The 20862-nt window shown below is 41.1% G+C and overlaps 3 protein-coding genes across 5 annotated transcripts in view; 2 read left to right on the top strand and 1 right to left on the bottom strand.

Moving 5' to 3' along the window:
• The first annotated feature begins 111 nt into the window (after nucleotides 1-111).
• sagb (S-antigen; retina and pineal gland (arrestin) b) lies at nucleotides 112-7154 on the top strand. 2 transcript variants are annotated; one of them, XM_057350775.1, is made up of 17 exons: nucleotides 117-489; nucleotides 567-717; nucleotides 1189-1244; nucleotides 1405-1465; nucleotides 1626-1670; nucleotides 1814-2013; nucleotides 2106-2165; nucleotides 2290-2357; nucleotides 2742-2877; nucleotides 3239-3323; nucleotides 3452-3524; nucleotides 4631-4768; nucleotides 4855-4932; nucleotides 5037-5051; nucleotides 5341-5393; nucleotides 6192-6195; nucleotides 6699-7154. In XM_057350775.1, the coding sequence occupies exons 3-17, from the start codon at nucleotides 1197-1199 to the stop codon at nucleotides 6790-6792; spliced, it is 1158 nt and encodes a 385-aa protein (XP_057206758.1). In that variant the 5' UTR covers nucleotides 117-489; nucleotides 567-717; nucleotides 1189-1196; the 3' UTR covers nucleotides 6793-7154. The 2 variants fall into 2 exon arrangements, with proteins under 2 accessions (XP_057206757.1, XP_057206758.1); XM_057350774.1 differs by having other exon boundaries at nucleotides 112-489; nucleotides 5341-7154.
• Nucleotides 7155-7857: 703 nt separating this feature from the next.
• LOC130564589 (complement C1q and tumor necrosis factor-related protein 9) lies at nucleotides 7858-15993 on the bottom strand. Of its 2 annotated transcripts, none has more exons than XM_057350773.1 (5): nucleotides 15888-15993; nucleotides 10755-11037; nucleotides 10578-10658; nucleotides 9931-10011; nucleotides 7858-9852 (listed from the first exon to the last, which is right to left on the bottom strand). In XM_057350773.1, exons 2-5 carry the CDS (start codon nucleotides 10885-10887, stop codon nucleotides 8915-8917), a joined length of 1233 nt encoding a protein of 410 aa, XP_057206756.1. In that variant the 5' UTR covers nucleotides 10888-11037; nucleotides 15888-15993; the 3' UTR covers nucleotides 7858-8914. The 2 variants fall into 2 exon arrangements, with proteins under 2 accessions (XP_057206756.1, XP_057206755.1); XM_057350772.1 differs by lacking the exon at nucleotides 15888-15993 and adding an exon at nucleotides 11219-11325.
• The window catches only part of LOC130564585 (diacylglycerol kinase delta-like), a 29677-nt gene continuing 24736 nt past the window's right edge, over nucleotides 15922-20862 (top strand). The window contains exon 1 of the mRNA XM_057350763.1: nucleotides 15922-16165. Within this exon, the coding sequence (XP_057206746.1) occupies nucleotides 16037-16165 (129 nt within the window). The 5' untranslated portion in view covers nucleotides 15922-16036. The remainder of the gene's footprint in view (nucleotides 16166-20862) is intronic.

Below are 20862 nucleotides of genomic sequence, written 5' to 3'. Positions count from 1 at the left end.
GATTGGTCGAGACAGTGTCTCATTAATGCTAAAATATTCAATGTAATAGCAGTTATGACGTGAAATGCCTGTTCACCAGCTACAGTATCAATTCCATAGACATCAGTTCACATGTCAGGCCCGAGATCTGTTGGATGGAGAACACTGAATTTGTTTAAAGGTGTATCGTTCATCAATTCTGTCATCATTTATTCACCTTCGTGTCATTCAAAACCTGTATATGACTCTTTCAACTGTGGAACACAAAAGAAGATATTTTGAGAAATGTCTCGGTGGTTTTGTGTTCATACAGTGGAAGTCAATGGGGATCAATGTTGTTTGGTTATCAACATTCTTTAAAATATCTTCTTTTGTGTTCAGTAGAAGAAAAGTTTGACACGACATGAGGGTGATTAAGTAGGCCTAATGGAAGAAGTTTAAGTTTATGAGCGAACTGTCGCTTTAATAATATGTCTGTCGTAATGGTGTGATGGGTTTTCTCTGGTTGAGGTAAGTTACGGTCGGCCACATGTGTGATCAGTGAATGTTTCTCAGAGAGGATTAGATCATCTTCATTACTATATCAGGCCTGCATCAGTAATCTCGCTGACGGAAAACAATGGATCCACTGAGCAGTGTTTGTGCGGTGGGCGGAGTCACAGGTTACAAATACTGCCCCTGAAAACCATCATCCACTTCATCTGGACCCCCATCATACCTGCATCTCAACACGTACAGGTGAGTGTTACAGCTGAACATCCACTCCGCAAATATTCATCAAATAAAAAAATGAGATCATGTAAAGAAGTAAAAAAGAGAGATGAAGTTATAGCAATAGCACTCGTTCTCTTCATGTTGAAAGCGGTTTGTATTGATCCAGTATTTTCATGTATTGTTTGTTGTACTTTCCCAGATCTGAGCAACTTGTTTATATATTAATAGGATTCAAATGAACGTGGTAATGGCAGACAGCTTTTGCAAAATGTGTCTGTGTCTGCTAGCGTACATTAAAAAAGAGCAAATTGCACATGAAATATTGAACTCCTTTCCCCTATAAGATCAGAATATATTTCAACCAGAAGTCTCAAAAATCATTGACCCATCCCTTTCTTTATCAAATGTAAATGGATTTGATAAAAGTATTAAATATTAAATTCAGAAATGAAATTAGAGAATTCATGATGATCTGTGTTTGTGTTTGTGCTGCAGGAGACACGATGAGTCCAAAACACATTATTTACAAGAAACTCTCTCGGGACAAATCCGTGAGTATTACACATCCATCAAATCCACCATCTGTCAATCACTGCTGTCAAGAACTTGCATCTTCTCCTAAGCCTTTATTTCGGTCAACATTGTGTGTCTGCGTTATGTCATTTGTGTTCGTGCTGTCATTGAATTGTTAATCTGTGTGTGATGTCACAGGTCGGTGTGTACATGGGCAAGCGGGATTTTGTGGACCACTGCGACTTTGTTGATCCTGTTGGTGAGTTTAGCAAACGATCGCTTCTTAACCCATCACGGTTCTCCAACGATGACTATTATTACCCATAATCCTTTGCTTCATAGAGTAGACAGTTTGTCTTGATGCTCTTTTGGCTGAATATCAGATTAGAAAGATTTGACGTCTCTCTCATGTTCATCAGATGGAGTGGTGTTGATCGACCCAGAGCAGGTGAAAGGAAAGAAAGGTACGATGATTCACAGACAGATGACAGAACTGAGCTGCATGACACATCACAGTGTGTGTGTGTAGTTTCATTAAAGCCACTCACGCGTTCACGATGTGTGTAATACATTCACCCTCGCACATGAAGACATGTGTGTTTTCTAGTGTACGTCATGTTGTCCTGTACGTTCCGCTATGGACGTGATGATATGGACGTGTTGGGAATGGCCTTCCGGAGGGACATCTTCCTGTGCACGCGACAGGTTTATCCTCCTCTCCAGGATAAAGAACGCTGCATCCACACCAAACTCCAAGAGAAGATCCTGCGCAAGCTCGGAGACGACGCGTACCCCTTCTTCTTCGAGGTCAGGAGGCGTCTGCGCAGACGCTCATCACGCTCTGAGTGAATATCTGTGTGTGTTTTGAGCGTGATAGATGATTGTGTGTTTTATTTTAGTTTCCGGATAATCTTCCGTGTTCTGTGGCTCTGCAGCCAGCTCCGTCAGACGTGGGGAAGGTAAACACAACAATGAAAACATACAGCCATCGGTGTCTTGTTTGCACATTCATGTTTGGGAAATATGCGTGCGTGTGTGTGTGTGTGTGTGTGTGTGTGTGTGTGTGTGTGTGTGTGTGTGCAGCATTGTGCCGTGGAGTTCGAAGTCAAAGCGTTCTGTGCAGAAAATCAAGATGAAAAAGCCCAGAAGAGGTGAGAAGTTACCATAAAAACTAGACACTCCACACCAATACAACACCCTGTCTAATCTAAGGCCCTTTAAAGGTGTGATTTTCTTCGAAAACGAAAGATATTTTGAAGAATGTTGATAACTAAACAACACTGAACCCCATTGACTTCCATTGTATGAACACAAAACCACATTTCTCCAAATAACTGCTTTTGTGTTCCACAGAAAAAGAGTCACATATAGGTTTACAACCACGTGAGGGGGAATAAATGATGACATCATTTTTATTTTCGGGCAAACTATCCCTTTAAGACCCAGACCAAAGACTAGATCTTTAGAGATTGTGTTGGAGAAATGACTACATTTAGAACAACCTGACGAAGATTGTTTTTCTCTCTCTTTTGCAGGAGTTCAGTGCATTTGGCAATCAGAAAGATTCAGTACGCTCCAGATACAGGTGGGCCGGCTCCATCAGGCGAGACCACCTGTGAATTTGTGATGTCTGATAAGCCGCTGCACATGCGTGTCAGTCTGGAGAAAGAGGTGAAGTTCTTGTGTGCTTATGTCAGAAGTTACTCCTCTGTCTGGTTTGTTAGTAGTTTTATGAGGCAAGCATTACTGGTTTTAGTATCACTTAAACTTATGGCCAGCATTCTGAACAGATGCCAAACCCTCAATTTTGAACTATTGAACATATTGAGGTCCCACGCCGCTTGCTCTACAGATGTGAATGGTCATCTGTGCTTATACTTTTCTGAGCGGTTGGATTTTTTGCTGATTGGATTATTGTAGGCAAACAATCCCATTACTGAACACAGACAGAGGGAGTGAGATGTACTGAACCTCTGAGCTCTCTGAGACTTAAAAAATGTGACTAATTGTTGTTCATTTCTACACACAACAGCTTTATTATCACGGAGAACCCATCAACATCAGCGTGGACATTGATAACAGTTCCAACAGGAATGTGAAGGATGTCTCAGTCGCAGGTACACACACACACACATGCACACGCACACGCACACACACACACACACACACAGTCATGTCTCAAACAAACAAGAAGTATCATGTTTTTTCTTGTAACATTTGTTGATTATGCATTCTCTCTCTTTAGTGGAGCAGATCACTAATGTGGTGCTTTACTCAAATGACAAATACATAAAAACTGTGGCTTATGAAGAAACCACGTAAGTATCACTGTGAGAATGTTTATGATGTCACTGAGAGCATTAATGATGTCACTGTGAGAATGTTTAAAATGTCACTGAAGGAATGTTCATGTTGTCATGCAAAGAAGGTTTATGATGTCACAGAGAGAAAGTTTATGGTATAACTGTAAAAATGTTTATGATGACACTGTGAGAATGTTTATGATGCCAAAGTGAGAATCTTGTGTATGATGTCACTGTGAGAATCTTAATTGTGATGTCACTGCAAGAATGTTTATGATGTCACTGTGAGAATCTAAATTGTGATGTCACTGCAAGAATGTTTATGATGTCACTGTGAGAATCTAAATTGTGATGTCACTGCAAGAATGTTTATGATGTCACTGTGAGAATCTAAATTGTGATGTCACTGCAAGAATGTTTATGATGTCACTGTGAGAATCTAAATTGTGATGTCACTGCAAGAATGTTTATGATGTCACTGTGAGAATCTAAATTGTGATGTCACTGCAAGAATGTTTATGATGTCACTGTGAGAATCTAAATTGTGATGTCACTGCAAGAATGTTTATGATGTCACTGTGAGAATCTAAATTGTGATGTCACTGCAAGAATGTTTATGATGTCACTGTGAGAATCTAAATTGTGATGTCACTGCAAGAATGTTTATGATGTCACTGTGAGAATCTAAATTGTGATGTCACTGCAAGAATGTTTATGATGTCACTGTGAGAATCTAAATTGTGATGTCACTGTAAGAATGTTTATGATGTCACTGTGAGAATCTAAATTGTGATGTCACTGCAAGAATGTTTATGATGTCACTGTGAGAATCTTAATTGTGATGTCACTGCAAGAATGTTTATGATGTCATTGTGAAAATCTAAATTGTGATGTCACTGCAAGAATGTTTATGATGTCACTGTGAGAATCTAAATTGTGATGTCACTGTAAGAATGTTTATGATGTCACTGTGAGAATCTTAATTGTGATGTCACTGTAAGAATGTTTATGATGTCAATGTAAGAATCTTGATTATGATGTCAATGTGAGTACTGTATGTCTCTGTGATGTCACCCTCTTTCCTCGTATTTTTCTCTAATTTTCCTCTTGTGTCAACGCAGAGACTCTGTGCCGTCTGGGACCAGTCTGAAGAAAGTTTACACTCTCTCTCCTCTGTTGCATGATACCCGTGAGAGACGCGGTTTGGCTCTAGATGGGAAACTGAAGCACGAGGACACTAATCTGGCTTCCTCCAGCATGTGAGAGCCCTACATTCACCTGCCATGCTATAACACACAACACTGAACCAAATAACTCATGTGTGTTTGATTTTTATCTTCTGCAGTGTAAAAGATGAAGTTCTGAAGGAAATTTTGGGCATGCTGGTATCTTACCGAGTCGTTGTGAAGTGTAACACATCAGGGTGAGACGTCTCAATGTACTAAACAGATTCTGTTTTCAGTTTGGACTCTGTGTTGGTTCATCAATTGATCATCATGCTAATGTCTGTCTTTCTGCTTTCCTCAGCATGGTGGGGTCCAGGTAAGTTTTTGACTTTGTGAAATAGTCTAAACGTTGAGGTCAAAGGCAGTTCTCAAAACTCAGTACTTGAGGCGATGAAAGCTTCATTCAAATGTTGTCATAAAAGAGTGTTAATCAGGTAGAAGGCTATAAATTAGTTGACTGTAAGCTGCCTGTTGTGCCTTGACAGTAGTTGACCTGAAAGAATAAACACTGAAGTTTATGATAATGACCCACTATAGTGTCCTAACGTTGTGTATGAAGTATGTACTGTATGTTCGAGTACAACATGTTTGTGTGTGCATTTCAGTGAAGTTGCCGTGGAGGTTCCATTCAAACTCATGCATTCCAAACCTGATCCAGGTGAGCTTCAGTTTCAGATCTGTGATTTATATAGAAGCACACGAGACTCGCCTCAATTGATTACAGTTGTTTGTGTGTGCTTGTTTTACAATATATGTCTCTAAATAGTACGTGACACACACATATTGGGTAAAACTTTTGCCAAGTTTCATCCGTCTCAGATATTTCTCTTGAGGAAAAAGAGTCCGAAATCTGACAGATATGTCTGTCATTAGAGTATCAGAAGAGATCTCAACAATGGCTCAAATTTAACACAAAATACAATATTATTGAAGATCTCAATATGAACTCAAACATTTCTCATCAAATTTACCCAAATCCAGATTATTTTACCTCAACAATTTATTTTACACCTTCAACAATTACATTCTCATTTGAGTCCAGACTGAAAATCTGGGCAAAATCTGAGCAAAAGTCTTGTAGTGTATTTTAGCCTTAAATTGATTTTTAAATGAACACAACCGAGAACTCCATTAAATCTCCTGAACAATGAAAGAGGAAACTCTGAGCAATAACATTCTCCAGTGAGCGTTTATGATCAACATTTCTTTCAACCCATCCATCAAATGGGCATGGACTTGTCGCAGTGCATTCTGGGATTGCTTTCTCTGTGGAATTTGGCCAAACATGAGTATCTTAGAAGACGCGTGCCTTTAAATAACACGTCAGAAATGTGCTTTCATGATGCTGTCTCTACGCAGCTCTACACGATTTAGAACAGAGATAATGAAGTCTTTGACAATAATGAAACGTCTCTTTCTTTTCTTTTTTCTCTCTCTCTTACTCTTCCATGTAAAGAGAGGTAAGCTGCTTGTTTTGCGGTATATCTTCCCCATCAGGGTGTATACGGTTATAAATTCTGTAGAGATTTGATCTTGTGCTATATGTGCTGTTATGCAATACCCCGTCTATAGATATAGATGTGTCATGTGTATCTCGGTTCACTTGTGTGTCTTTAGACCGCGAACACGCACACACACTCGAGAGATGACAAACGATCCGCGTTCGGCTCTGGGAAGTAAGATTCGAGAGATGAGGAACGAGGATATCGGTGTCCCATCTAAATCCGATCCCGTCTCTTGTGTCGAGCCCCAGTTTAGCATTGTCCTCTCAGTGAATGTGTTGTTGGCTTTCAATAGAAACGCTATTGACATCAGAGCAGGCGTGTGTGTGTGTTTCTGTCACACAACACCTTTGTTCCTGTGTTTTAACTGACTGACCTCTGTGATGTTATCACCGCTCGTGTTGATTGAGTTTCTGTTTCGTGTCTTTGTATGGTTCTTATGCGTGTTTGTGTGTGTTTAGTGAAGACACAACTGACCTTGTGTTTGAGGAGTTTAAACGCTCCTATCTGAAAGGGATCATCGGGGAAGATGACGACTCTTCAGCCGAGCCTTGAAAACCTTCGCCATCGCTCGTGGACGACTCGCGTAGGCAGACTCTTGCTTATAAAGAAGCATAAACGTATATGGATATATATTGAGGTTTTGTTATTTGTTTTAATGTAAAAGGACAGGCAGCTGAGAAATATGACTGCACGGACAGTATTCACAGTGTGTGATGGATGAATGAAGGTTTTTGTTGAAACGCTTCTAGAATGTAAACATTTTAAATCATGTGTGCAGTTAGCTGTATTAACAAATGTGTTGTATTGTCGCAAATGCACGAAGTGTATAGTTTGCAGTGTATATTTTTTAAAGAGGCTATTTCTGTTTATTCTGTAAATGTTTAAACTTATAAATAAAACATGAGTGACTGCAAGCAGTTTGATTTACATCATCTCTTGGTCAAAAGAAAAGACTCAAATATGTCCTCCGGTATTTTCAATATGTGTGCATTATTATTTGGAGCCTATTTTTTTCTCTCTCAAAGATCACATGATCCGATGATGACTGTGGACATTTAAAGTCTGTTCAAATCATGATCGTGCTGCTTTATAAGATATCAAATCTTTGGTCAAAATCTGAGGCCAAATTGCATGTTTATTTACTAACTGAGAGAATTCAGTAAGAAAATAAAATGTGCATTTAAATAATTATTTTAAACACATTGAAATGAACAATATTATTTAATATTTCTGTGTCTTATTTGTATTCATAGTGTATAGAACGCCCAACATGCTGACCTCACGTTCTTTAGAAAAGGATTGTTTTGAATATTGTGTTCTTCCATGGAAATGCGCTCATGTGTGTTTTAAAACCTGTATCTGACTCTTTCTTTAGTGGAACACAAAAGAAGATATTTTGAGAAATGTCTTGGTGGTTTTGTGTTCATACAATGGAAGTCAATGGGGTTCAATGTTGTTTGGTTATCAACATTCTTCAAAATATCTTCTTTCGTGTTCTGCAGAAGAATGAAAGTCATACTGAAATGACGTGAGGATGGATAAATGATGAAAGAAATTTCATTTCATTTCAACCTGGGATGATAAACTGATGTCAGAATCAAAACCAAGGAGTCAGTGTAATAGTTTACAAATTTATTGGAATTATCTTTGAAAGCATAATCAATACACAGAACATGATCAGGATTGTGTTGTGTCACGTTATTGTGTTGTGCTATCACTTAACATTTAGACATGCTGTTATTTTCTGCAATTAGATCGTCTTGGGTTGTTTTACGACATTGTAGCGTGCAAGACAAAAGCCCCCCCCCCTCTCTCTCTCTCTCACTCTCTCTCGCTCTCTCTCGCTCTCTCTCCCCCTCACACTATCACAACCAGTTCATCCTGAATCTCCATTGAATAATTTAGATGGTGATGGAACGTCTGGTGCTTTGCTACTTGTTTTTAGTTTTTCACGAGTGTGGGACTGTAAGCTGGTCTTCTCGACCACAAAAAAAAAAATCACATTAAATGACAAAGTGTTAATAGATGCCAAACGCATTCAGTTGGAAAACATTTTCATTTAAAACATGAGAGAAAGGTCTTCCTTTACATCTACAACCTACTATTATAGCGACAGGATTAAAGATCTTTTACAGGTTTTGGGTGTAGATAAAGGTGTGGAAAAGAGTGATTCTTAATTCTGGATCTGGCAATCCAAAGCCATTTAGATTTTCTATGTCTCTTAACGGATCGGTTCAGTTCATGAATGTCTACCAACAGCTGGTCATTAAATAAAAAATGGGACACAGAACATTCATTCCAATTGAAAAATGTTTCATATAAGGGTCAATTAAAAATGCTTGTGAAAAATAGATTAGAAAAGTATAGAGGTGGATGAATATAGATTCTAGAGGTGAAATAATCTGGATTTGAGTACATTTGATGATAAATTCTTCAATCATATTGACTTTTGATTGCAGATTTGCCATATCTGAGCTCAGTTTGACACATTGTTGGCATCTCTTCTGAAACTCTAATGGGAGATTTCTGCCTCTTTTTTCAGGAGAAATATCTGAGACGCAGGAGACCTAAGCATCCATCTGCTCTCCATTTAATCATCTGTAATTTTTCTTTCTTAAGGGTTGCTGTGGATTCCCAGAAGCAGGATTAAGAACTGCAGATGGAGAATGTGGGTTTAGGGTGCAGTTTTAGGATGTATGGTGGTGTAGGGGTTTGGTTCATCTGTGTTGCCCCAGTTGAAGTCTCCGGTGATTTGTTGATCGAAAATGAAATCTCTCGACGCCATGTCATCGCAGTTGTCTGGATGCAGCAGAAAGCCGCTGAACGTGCTGCTTGACTCCGTCCCGGTGAACATGCCGTTAGTGTTGGTGTCTCGCACCTGCACCCACACCCAGTCGCCCTGGATCAGACCCATCACCACCTGATGCGATGCCGTGTTCATCTCAATAGGCGTGGTCGTCTTTATCACAGGCTCGAAGTTGTGGAAGAGTCCCACCTTCAGCGGGCGGACGGACACCTGCAGGTGGTAGCTAAACACGTAGGTTCCGTTCACAGGGGCCATGTAGACACCGTTTTCAGGGTTGTAGTTTTGGTTCTGATTGTAGATGACGCGTCTGAACGGCACCGGGCGATTGGGCGCTGGGTAGGAGATGGTCAGGGTGGCTGAGAAAGCCGACTGCACGGCGGGCGAGCACGGGCCGGGCATACCCGGCATTCCCATCTCGCCTTGGTTACCTTGGGGTCCAGTGGTTCCACTCGAACCCTGCGGCCCTGTCACACCCGTGACTCCCTTTTCACCCTTTTCCCCCTGAGGACCCTGGGTTCCTGGAGCTCCATCATTGCAGTTGCACATGCCCTCTGGACCCTGGTCACCCTTTTTACCCGGTACACCTTCGTCGCCAGGAGCACCAATCACGCCCGGATCTCCCTTTTGCCCCTTTGGACCAGACTCTCCGTTTAGCCCGGGTAACCCCCGCGCTCCCGCTGGGCCAGGGAGACCCGCTTCACCTGGCGCTCCGGGAACGGGCTCGCAGGTTTCATGGCACTGACCGTCCTCTCCTTTTGGACCCTGTTGACCCACAGGCCCGTCCAGACCAGATTCACCCTTATCGCCTGAGAAATACGGATGCAAACCAGTGTCACCAGATCTCATGAAAGTTACTGTAAATGTGTTAGTGAACTCTCACTCACCTTTGAAGCCTCTGTCTCCCTTCAGCCCAAGGCGTCCAATGGGACCAATTTCACCCTTGTCCCCTATTTCACCTTTCTCACCTGTGAGTACAGTGTGTTACTATCACAAACACTTGGAGTGAAAAAAAACCCTATCACATCTGTGTATTAATAGAAATCTGCACTTTGAATATAACATATACCATAAAATATAACAGTTTGGATTTTTTTTACATATATCACCATTTTACATTTGTTTTATTGCATAGTTTTGTATTTACTTAGTATATACGTTTACTATTATTCTAATACGTGGAAAAAAATTATAGGTGAGTAAGTGACCCTAAACTTTAAAATGATACTATATGTTATTCATTACACTTTCGAAGTCTGTATTATGACAAATTCTTTATTTAAAAAATGATCACCAAAATAATGAGTGAAAATGAATTTATTGAACGATAATAATAACCGAATGCGTTATTTTTAACACATTGTTTGTGGTATGCTGTTATCCCATTATGTGTTATTTTAACACATTTTGTGTTGATTTTGTGTGAAAGGGACAACACAAGTTGTGTTAAAACATTATTGTGTTGTCCTAAACTGAATACAAAATGTGTGGTTTTTAACACAGCTGTTTTTAAAGTTGTATCATTGATTCTCACCTTTAATGCCAGGACGTCCCGTTGGTCCTGGGCGACCGGTAAACCCAGTGAGTCCTCTTGGACCAGGACTACCAGGACTCCCTGTCATAAACATTACGTATAAACACAACAATTAACAAACACATTGTGTGTGTGGGGACATTACTGTGTGTGTACGTGCAGAAAGAACATCTGTACCTGGTAGCCCACGGCCGCCTTTCTCTCCCTTCTGGGATTTTTGTGCAGAGCAGGCGGAGCAGATGCAGTACCACGGTACCTGATCGGCTGTGGGCGGAACCGGAGCTTCCAGAATCATCTGACAGTAAGACATATCGGGCTCCACCACGGGCCCCAATGGTGCCACCAAGAGGGAATCGGTGTCATTGGACAGCAGCCCTGACGGCGAGGTGTGAAACTCGGCCGTGTGAGTGCACTTGCCGAGGGACAGACAGGCAAACACTGCCACGATACCCCTCAGATCCTGTGAGATAAAAATAAGAAGATGAATAAACACGATTCAGTTGCCTCATTTTAAATAAATAACAACAATAATGATGTTTAACAGAAACATTTACAGAACAATTCCATCCGTTTCCTTTGTTTGAAATCAAATGCTTTAAAAGTAAAGCTTTAGTATGAAACAGATAGACAGACAGACAGACCATGTTCCAGTGATGAAGCATATTCCTCATCCTCAGGCTGATGTGAGTGTGTGAAAAATCTCTGAGAACCAGATGATTCACACTTTTATACCTGCGGCTGCACCTGTGCGCAAGTGTTTATCTCTGTGTATGTGTGTGTGTGTTTGCACTGCTGGGAATTGGAGGTTTTCCTCCATTCTCCGCGACCTCATTAGGCCCAGAATATCACAACTATAAATGCAGTAAAGAGAGAAAAGAAGAATGTGTTTCTCTTTGTGTGTGTGACCGTGCAGCAGGAGCCGATCCTATAACACTGTAACAGGAGAGACTCTCTGGAGATGATTTATAATACAGGGAGGCCTGGGAACCGTAGTCGTCCACCGACCTCATTCAGGTCACACACACACACACTGAGGATACGCTTACTGTCATAACTAAAAAAACAAGAACGTATTGAGGAATATCTCCAATATCACTGCTTAGCGTCACATAATGCTCCACATGGATCTTTTATTAATCTTGTGTGACGGTTACATATTGATGCAGCACGTTTTCAAGCATCAGCCGTGTCTGGAGCACAATCGTGTGGGATGAGTTATGCGCTGAAGTTAAACGCTCGGGAAACACTAACCTTCACATTCAGACAGACAGACGTGTCTTTCAACACTGGCATACAAATTATCAGCTGTGGTTGCTAGAAAACCTTCATATCTGGAAACATGTAAAGAAAATGTAGCTAAATTGTATGCATTATGGCAAGGTTTTGTATTTAGATCAAATATCAACCACATATTTTCATGGCAAAGTTCTATATATTTTGTCATTTATTAACATCACATATAACTACACTGTAAAACTTTGCTGTAGTTTTGCAGCAGGTTTGCCAGTAACTTACTGTAGAATTATTGCGCGGCTCGTTGGAATGCTTGATTCTGATTGGCCAGCAGCGACATTTGCAGGTTCGTTATTCCCAGATAACAACCTCTCAAAACTAGTAACACACAGTAACCGGGATTGACAAATTAAATATAAATATGTCTTTTAATACCATATATGACATTATATTTACAAATTGCCTGTTTTTTGCCTGTTCGTGATGTTTGAACATCGTTTCTTAATACTACTTTCCTATTAGTACTGTTTTCAATTTGATTAAACCTAACTACAATAATCAAAATTAAAACATTTTGGCCCGGTTTCACAGGCACGGCTTAGTTTATGGACTATGCCTTAGTTGAATTAAGATATTTATAAAAATGCCTTAGAAGAATACATTACTGGTGTGCATCTTGAGACAAAACAATGGCACTGATATATTTTAAGATATTTCTGGGCAAGTTATATTTAGTTAAAACAGGTCACAAATTAATTTTAGTCTAGGACTAGCCTTTAGCCTTGTCTGTGAAACCGGGCTTTTGAGATTCAAAACGAGCAAGAGACTGGTCTCATTACTGGCATTAGCACGGCAACACGGCAAAAATAACACTCTTCCTATGCATTTTCTAGTAAAAATATTTAAAACTTCTTAAATTATGATACATTTACATAACAAGAAAAGTGACCTAAGACATTTCGTCTTGTTTTATGAAAGAAAATATAAGAAATAGGCAAGTTTATGTTTAAAACTAATTTGTAAATTAAATCTACAGTAAGTTACTGGCAAACCTGCTGCAAAACTACAGCAACGTTTTACAGTGTAGTTATATAAATCTACCTTACAGAACTTACAGAGGTCAAATAGATGGTCACAAAACTGGGAACAAATATTTAGAATAAATATGATTATTTAAATGAAATATAATCGAAATATAATGTGAAGTGTCACATGGAACATCCTTTTTATGAAATTATGGATATTTTTAGAGTCTACAATTGTACAAAAAGGACTTAAGTTTAAAAATAACTCTTGGTGTAATTTTGGAATCAGAACCAACCATCAGTCAGATCAATGCTTAATTAATAAAATTAACTTAATGAGTCAAAAAATATATGTTGACTTCTCAAATATCAATGCGCATGCTTTTGTTTTGATCCCCAACAGGGTAGAAAACTGCAAATACAGCAGACTAAAGATGGACAAATACTCAAATACTTCATTAAGCAATTGTGAAGAAATGTTGTTTCAAAATTCAACAAAGAATCTTTGTTTTATAAATAGCCAGTGCTTAAGAAGAAGAATCACGTCTTGTGAAGTTTGTGTGGGAAAGATCATTCCAATACCGATGTGTATTGTTTGAAGAAAAACATGCTTTCCAATGAGACACGGTGTGTGTTTCTGAGGAAGTGTGTGTTGGCAAGATGTGAAACACAGATGTGAAACTGGACACACACTCTCACACAAAGCAATGGATGCTTCCAAACACCTCCACCCAGCTCGTGACCCTGTTTCTACTTCACCTCTGTTCTTCAGTCTCGTATGTTTACTGTATGTACAGGCACTCCATTACTGCATGTGCTGTGAAGTGATGGATTTATTACATTAGGATATATATTTACAGGAAACACTCTCACACACTGTGTTCTCAACATAACCTCTAAAGTCTGATATTTACCTTTAGGCTGTTGTAATGAAGTGCTGTTGTCCTTTTATGTCTAAAGCTCATTTATGTAAACATCAATCATTTATTTTAACAATGAAACACATCTGTCATCACTGTAAAAAATGATTTTTTGAGTTTGTAAATAAAGCTAGCATTACTCGAGTATGTTTTACAAGCAAGTTGTATTTTGTCTTTCTACTTTAAAATGTCGAGTTTAATTCAATGTGTTACTTGAGGTTCCTTTGTAATTATTTGTGGTCTAATACATAAGTAAATTTAAATGAAAATGCCAAGTAATATTTACTTGGTGTTTTGTCATTAAATTAAGCGATGTATAAAACTGTAATATTCTATAAAATAATACTCCACACGGCCATATAATAGATGCGCATGCGCACTTCGAACATTACAACTGGCGCGAAGAGCCTGAGGAAAGCTTGCGCATCGAAACATTTTTTCAGCGCCTGAGAGGATTAAACTATGGTAAGTCACTAAATGTTTTCTGTTTAATTCATGTAGTAACGTTTGCAGCATAGTGCAGCGTTAATAAACTTTATTTTCGCTGGTTTGTTTGAGTTCGAGTTCTTGTTATTGAGTCTCGGTATTGCTAATATTTCTGGACAACGTTTGCAAACGCGGTTGTTTTTTATTATGCACATGGATAATAGAATTAACGTGATGCTAAATTAAGCTATTAATATGTTGACAGTGTTCAATTTGCTAAACGTAGTGCCAAGTCTCGTATGTCTAACATTACGTATGTAAATAACTTAACCATGTAATGCATATTCATCAAATTAAATCAAGTTTATGCTCCGTATATAACCAATATGATATTGATAAACTTGCAGTAGCCTGCTGTATGTGAGTGTTAACTTACCCTTAGCTAACTCTGCCTTAGCTAGCTCTGAATTGGCGTTGTTGTTGTTACAGATAGAATGGTGGATCTTGAACTAATTTGTTCTAACATTTAAAAATTGGTTTAACGTTAGCCTATGTTCAATGCATTAAGGTCAATAAGTTCATTTGAATTATTAATGACAAATAATGTAATTGTGGCATTAACATCCATGTTTATCTGTTCCACAGGTATTGGACTCACCATTCTCACCAATAAAACATTTTTAACTGATGCCAGAGGAAATGTGAAGGTGGTTTAATGGATCTGAATTGATTTATTTGATTACCTTTTTTAATTTGTTTCTCTGTTTGTTTTTTAAATAAGCTGTTAAATATTTGAATTCAAACATTGAATAAAAGTATTTTTGTGAAATACCTGTCAGCGTTTTTGGTCTTCAGATTCATATTACTTAACACATATTAATACCTCATATGATTTCAAGTAATATTTACAAAAAACAAACAAGTAAAGACTACTGAGGAAAAGATAACTAGGACTCTTGTTAAGAAATATTAAGTATATTTAGAAGCATTACTTAAATAAAATTTACAAACAAAGGATTAGTAAAATGTACTTGACCCCGTACTTGGGAATTTCTAGTAAAAACTACTTATACATGGGTTTAGCCTTTACTTGGACAGTTCTGATCAATTTACTAACATTTCCTGAGTGAAAAACGTTTCCTAGTAAACTTTTTTCAAGTAAACTTCACTCCAAATTTTTTTCAGTGTAAACACCCACGCTTGTCATTCTAATGCCTCACTGGTTAACCCCACTGGTTAACATCATCCACTGCCAATGTCACATCGATTCAAGTAAGATTTTGTAATTGATGGACCAATAAATTAATTTACAATAGGCAATTAGGCATATTGTGAAAAAATACAGATATGTCTGTATTACAACTGTAGTAAAATTCCTAGATACTAGTGTTTTGAACCTTACGATAGTAAGTAAATGTCTGCAACAGATTATCAATTCACAATACTATAGTATGCAATAACAATTATATACTATTTTACAATATACTACAATTTACCACTGTGTATTATAGTAAATACTGAAGTAAAATAGACTAAACCACATTTTGTTTATTTGAAAACTGATCAAAGAGATGCTCATCCGGGTACTCCGAGTCTCTTATTTAAAAAAAGTTTATAATGTATCACTCAGCTGTATATTTTCTCCTAGGTTTGAATTTGCTTCAAATGAGCTAATAAAATACTGTATTTCGTGTCCTGTAATTTACTTGTGTGAGTCCTGATTTAGTTCACGTGGCCGGTAGGCGGCGCTGTCAGCGGCTGCTGTGTTCGGTCCTGACCAGGCGGGGGCGCTGTGGGAACCCGTATCCCGCTGTAACACGTCTCTGTATGTGAGTCCCGGGGGCTGGAGTGCAGGATGGCGGCGGTGGTCGTCGGTACAGCGGCTGCGGAGGTCGAGTCCTCGGACAGCGAGCCGGAGCAGGAGCACGGTTCGCCGCAAAAACTCATCCGGAAGGTCTCCACGTCCGGGCAGATCCGCAGCAAGGTAACGGACCGCGCAGACGCGTGCGCTTTTGATGCGCAACGGGAACGCGCATCTGACCGAGCGGCCCGTCCGAGATCCGCGACGTTTCCTGCGCGCTGATTTGGTTCCGACCGATACCGACACCGTTCGCGGTGCCGCGTGCGTGTTGGAAGATAACGGGACCGCGCGGATCAGCGATGACTGGAGAGTGCGCGCGCGGGTGTGCGTCGGCAGCGCATCATTGTAACTGTTTGTTTAGGGTCCGCGCAGGGAGGTAATGCAACAGTGTAGCGGTTTTATCTTGTGCTGGATGTTCATGTTACGTTGTAACGATTCGTTGGTAAGAGCGAGGAATGAGAATGCAACAATGTAGCGCGTTTCCGCTCAATGAAAGTGCAACAGTACAACATTCGCGCACGAACAGTGCTACAGGTATCATTAATGTAGGAAAACAGTGCTAAATTTGTATTAGCCTTCACTATCAAATAATATGATTCTAAACGACAAAGATCTTAAAGTTTTTCATACAGTTTGAAAGGAGATCTGTATTTTGTCTGTCTGGTTTGCTGGCTGGCTATCTGTCTCCGTTTGTCTGTCTTTATATTTCTGTCTGCCTGTCCATCTGTCTTTTCTCTGCCTGTATGTCTAGCTTTCTGTCTATTTGTTTATCTGTTTATCCACCCATTCATTGATTCAGGAGGCATGCATAAGAGGGGTTTAAAGGTTTAGACACATCGTAATTTGTGTTCCTTTGCTGTAGATTAATGTAAAAAGGCGATTTACTTTCGCCTCGTAGAAAACATGATAAAACATTCAAAATGTAGTAAAATATGTAGGTCTACTGCACTGACCACTCACTACTTTTCATGAAATAAACACATATACATGTTGCTTGAGGGGATGAAAAGAGAATGGTTGTGATTTGTTGCCATCTTGCAAATGATGTATATGTCCCCATATTCAGTCTTTTCGAGCACTGTTCATCATTCACTCTTGTGTCTCTTTTCACATCTTTTTGATAATGATGTGTTACGTTTCGCCCTACTCGAGGTGTAAAGGGAAATGCCCATTGGTGTCGTCTTACTTTTTAACAATATTTCCTATTCATCATATTCTGTAATTGTATATGTTCTATTTAAGTTGTGTAATATTTATATTAGCACAGTTGTATATGTCCCAGACTGTTACTATAACTGCAATGAGAGTACAGTATCTCTTACTGTAACTGTAAGGTGGGTACTGTATTTGTTATTGTAACTGGTCATGATTGATTAGACTAATAGTTCCCTTTCGAGAGAGGTCTCTCTACATAGAATAGAATAGAATGAGCTTTATTGGCCAAGTATGTTTCCACATACGAGGAATTTGTTATAGTGACAGAAGCTCCAGAGTGCAACAGAAAGACAGCAACAGGACAGAACACAGATGATAAAAATAATAATAATATACAATAATATAGAAATAGGGAATGTACAAAACAGCAAAAACACAATATACAATATAGACAATTATGTATGTACAGGTCTGATATGTGCAAATTTGGTGAATAAATAATGTAAAATAGAGTTGTGTGTTCCGCGTTTAATGTCAAGTGTTTGTAAGATGGATTGCCTGAGGGAAGAAACTGTTCCTGTGTCTGGTCGTTCTGGTGCTCAGTGCTCTGTAGCGTCGACCAGACGGTAACAGTTCAAAAAGGGAGTGTGCTGGGTGTGAGGGGTCCAGAGCCCTTTTGCTCATTCTGGATGAGTACAGTTCTTGGAGAGTGGGGATGGTTGTACCAATGATATGCTCAGCAGTCCGGACTACCCTCCGTAGTCTTCTGAGATCAGATTTGGTAGCTGAGCTGAACCAGACAGTTATAGAAGTGCAGAGGATGGATTCGATGATGGCTGAGTAGAACTGTTTCAGCAACTCCTGTGGCAGGTTGAACTTCCTCAGCTGGCGAAGGAAGTACAGCCTCTGCTGGGCCTTTTTTTCTCAGATCCTGAGAAATTGTGGTGCCCAGGAATCTGAATGACTCCACTGCAGTCACAGTGCTGTTCATGATGGTGAGTTTGGGGAGAACAGGGGGCTTTCTCCTGAAGTCCACGATCATCTCCACAGTTTTAAGCGTGTTAAGCTCCAGGTTGTTAAGACTGCACCAGACAGCCAGCTTCTTGACCACCTGTCTGTAAGCAGACTCGTCACCGTCCTGAATGAGGCCGATCCTGAAGGTCTGCAAACTTCAGGAGCTTGACAGAGGGGTCTTTAGATGTGCAATCATTCGTGTAAAGGGAGAAGAGCAGTGGGGAGAGAACACAGCCCTGAGGAGCTCCAGTGCTGATGGTGCAGGTGTTGGATTTGAATTTACCAAGCTTTACTAACTGCTGCCTGTCTGTCAAGAAGCTGTTGATCCACTGACAGACAGAGGTGGGGACGGAGAGCTGTGCCGGTTTTTTCAAACCGGCAATAAAACTTGTTCAAGTCGTCAGCTAGTTGTTGGTTCTCCAAAGTGCTGGGGGATGGTGTCTTGTAACTGGTGATATCTTTCAGACCTTTCCACACTGAAGCAGGATCACTGGAAGAGAATTTGTTCCTTAAGTTGTCAGAATAATTCCTCTTTGCCCCTCTGATCTCCTTTTCCAGTGTGAATTTGGCCTGTTTATACAAGACTTCGTCCCCTTTCCTGTAAGCATCTTCTTTGGCCTGACGGAGCTGTCTGAGTTTTGCCGTTGTTGGAGGCAATGGAGGTTGAACCCTCAGTCAGTAAGCTTGATCTGGGATCGGTTCGGAAAAGTGGATGTCGATCTTTTCGAGACAGAGAAGAATACGCATTGCCCTCTGTTCTTCTCCCTGTCGAGTTCCCCGCTGCGGGGGGACGCGCTCACGAGCCCGTGGCCGAGAGCCAGCCTCTATGCGTTTCCACCAGTGAAGATTTTACCGTTGGAGCTACGCAAAATCAGAACAGAGAAAGCTGCCGTGACGCTGATCGCCCCAAGATGGACGAATCAGCCGTGGTTTCCCCACCTAATGGAGCTGCTGGCAGCGCCTCCGTGGCCGATTCCGCTGAGGAGGGATCTGCTGACCCAAGCGAGCGGCACAATCTGGCACCCCAACCCCGAGTTGTGGCGTCTGCACGTGTGGCGGGTTCACGGGGGCAGGGAGCCCTGGGGAGTTTAGCGAGTTGTGCCATGGATACTATCACAGAGTCGCGAGCTCCCTCTATGAGGCGCCTTTATGCTTTTAAATGGGCGGTTTTTGTAAAATGGTGCGGGGAAAACGGGCTCGATCCGGAGCTATGCCCCGTATCTGACATTCTAGCCTTTCTGCAGCAGCACTTGGATGCCGGCAGCTCGCCGTCTACGCTGAAAGTTTATGTCACTGCCATTGCCGCTTTTCACCCTCCGATTGACGGTCGCTCGGTAGGCAAGCATACTTGGGTGGTGAGATTTTTACGGGGCGCGAGACGACTAAACCCCCCTCGCCCTCCTACCGCCCTGGGACCTAGCCTTGGTTTTAAAGGCGCTTTCACTTCCTCCGTTCGAGCCCTTGCAATCATCGGGACTGCAGGAGCTCTCCCTAAAAACCGTCCTACTGCTTGCGCTTGTGTCTGCTAAGCATGTAGGGGACATACACGCGCTGTCTATCGATGATGCCTGCATGCGGTTCAGACCTAACGACTGCAGCGTCACGCTCAAACCTAAAGTGGGTTATGTGCCTAAGTCGCTCTCAACACCATTTAGAGCGCAAGTTATTCAGCACGCGCTGTGCCCGGTGCGAGGTTTGAGGATTTACGTTGAGCGGTCTGCCGCGTTCAGACAGTCTGACCAGCTGTTCGTTTGCTATGATGGACCAGCTAAGGGACGTCCCGTTTCAAAGCAGCGGTTGTCTCATTGGATAACAGACGCAATAGCGCTGGCATACGCCAGTCAGGGCTTGGACTGCCTGATCGATCTAAGGGCCCACTCTACTAGAGCTGTGGCCTCTTCATGGGCTTGGTCGAGAGGGGTGTCTGTTCAGGACATTTGTGCAGCAGCGGTCTGGTCTTTGCAGAATACCTTCGCCAGATTTTACAGGCTGGATGTGTCCTCTCTAGCGGCACAAGTGCTGTCTGTTTCGGCACCACCCACAGCTGCCTGTAGCAACTAACGGCTTAGCTATGCTGCGCTCAGCTATGTCGTATACCACGGGAGGTGTAGCGTCTACGCCTATGAACCGGTAGACGAAGTTTTCTGCATAGCTTGGATCAGTATGTATTGTGACTTGAGACGGTTATGCGGAATGACAGTATTTGTTTTCGCCCCGTTCAATTCCATTCGTCGAGCTACTAGGTGTCCTTTTTCGCCGGCGGGGGCAACCTGCCTCCGGCAGTTCTTATTAGCAGGCACCCAGCTATTCCGTGCGCTGCTATCTATCGCCCTTAACATCATTTCTTTGCTGTATGTCCTGCCGCTCTAAACCTATCGCGGCATCACAGCTCAGTTCACGCTAAAAAGTTAGTGGTATGCAAATTTTTGCCAAAACTTGGGACCGATCGGATTGGCTCCCGCTTGCGCGGGATCCAATGGGCTTGATACTCTTGCTCGAAGCTACGCCCTGTGGCTGAAGGGGGAGGTTTTCTCCTCTTTTATCCTGATTTATCCTGGTGTGATTTTATTCGGTTCCCCTAGCATTTCACGCAATGTAGAGAGACCTCTCTCGAAAGGGAACGTCACCGGTTACTGTCGTAACCTCGGTTC

The sequence above is a fragment of the Triplophysa rosa genome, linkage group LG14, assembly GCF_024868665.1.
Source record: "Triplophysa rosa linkage group LG14, Trosa_1v2, whole genome shotgun sequence".
In the NCBI taxonomy this organism is placed as follows: Eukaryota; Metazoa; Chordata; class Actinopteri; order Cypriniformes; family Nemacheilidae; genus Triplophysa; species Triplophysa rosa.
This window is presented reverse-complemented; position numbering and strand designations above follow the sequence as displayed.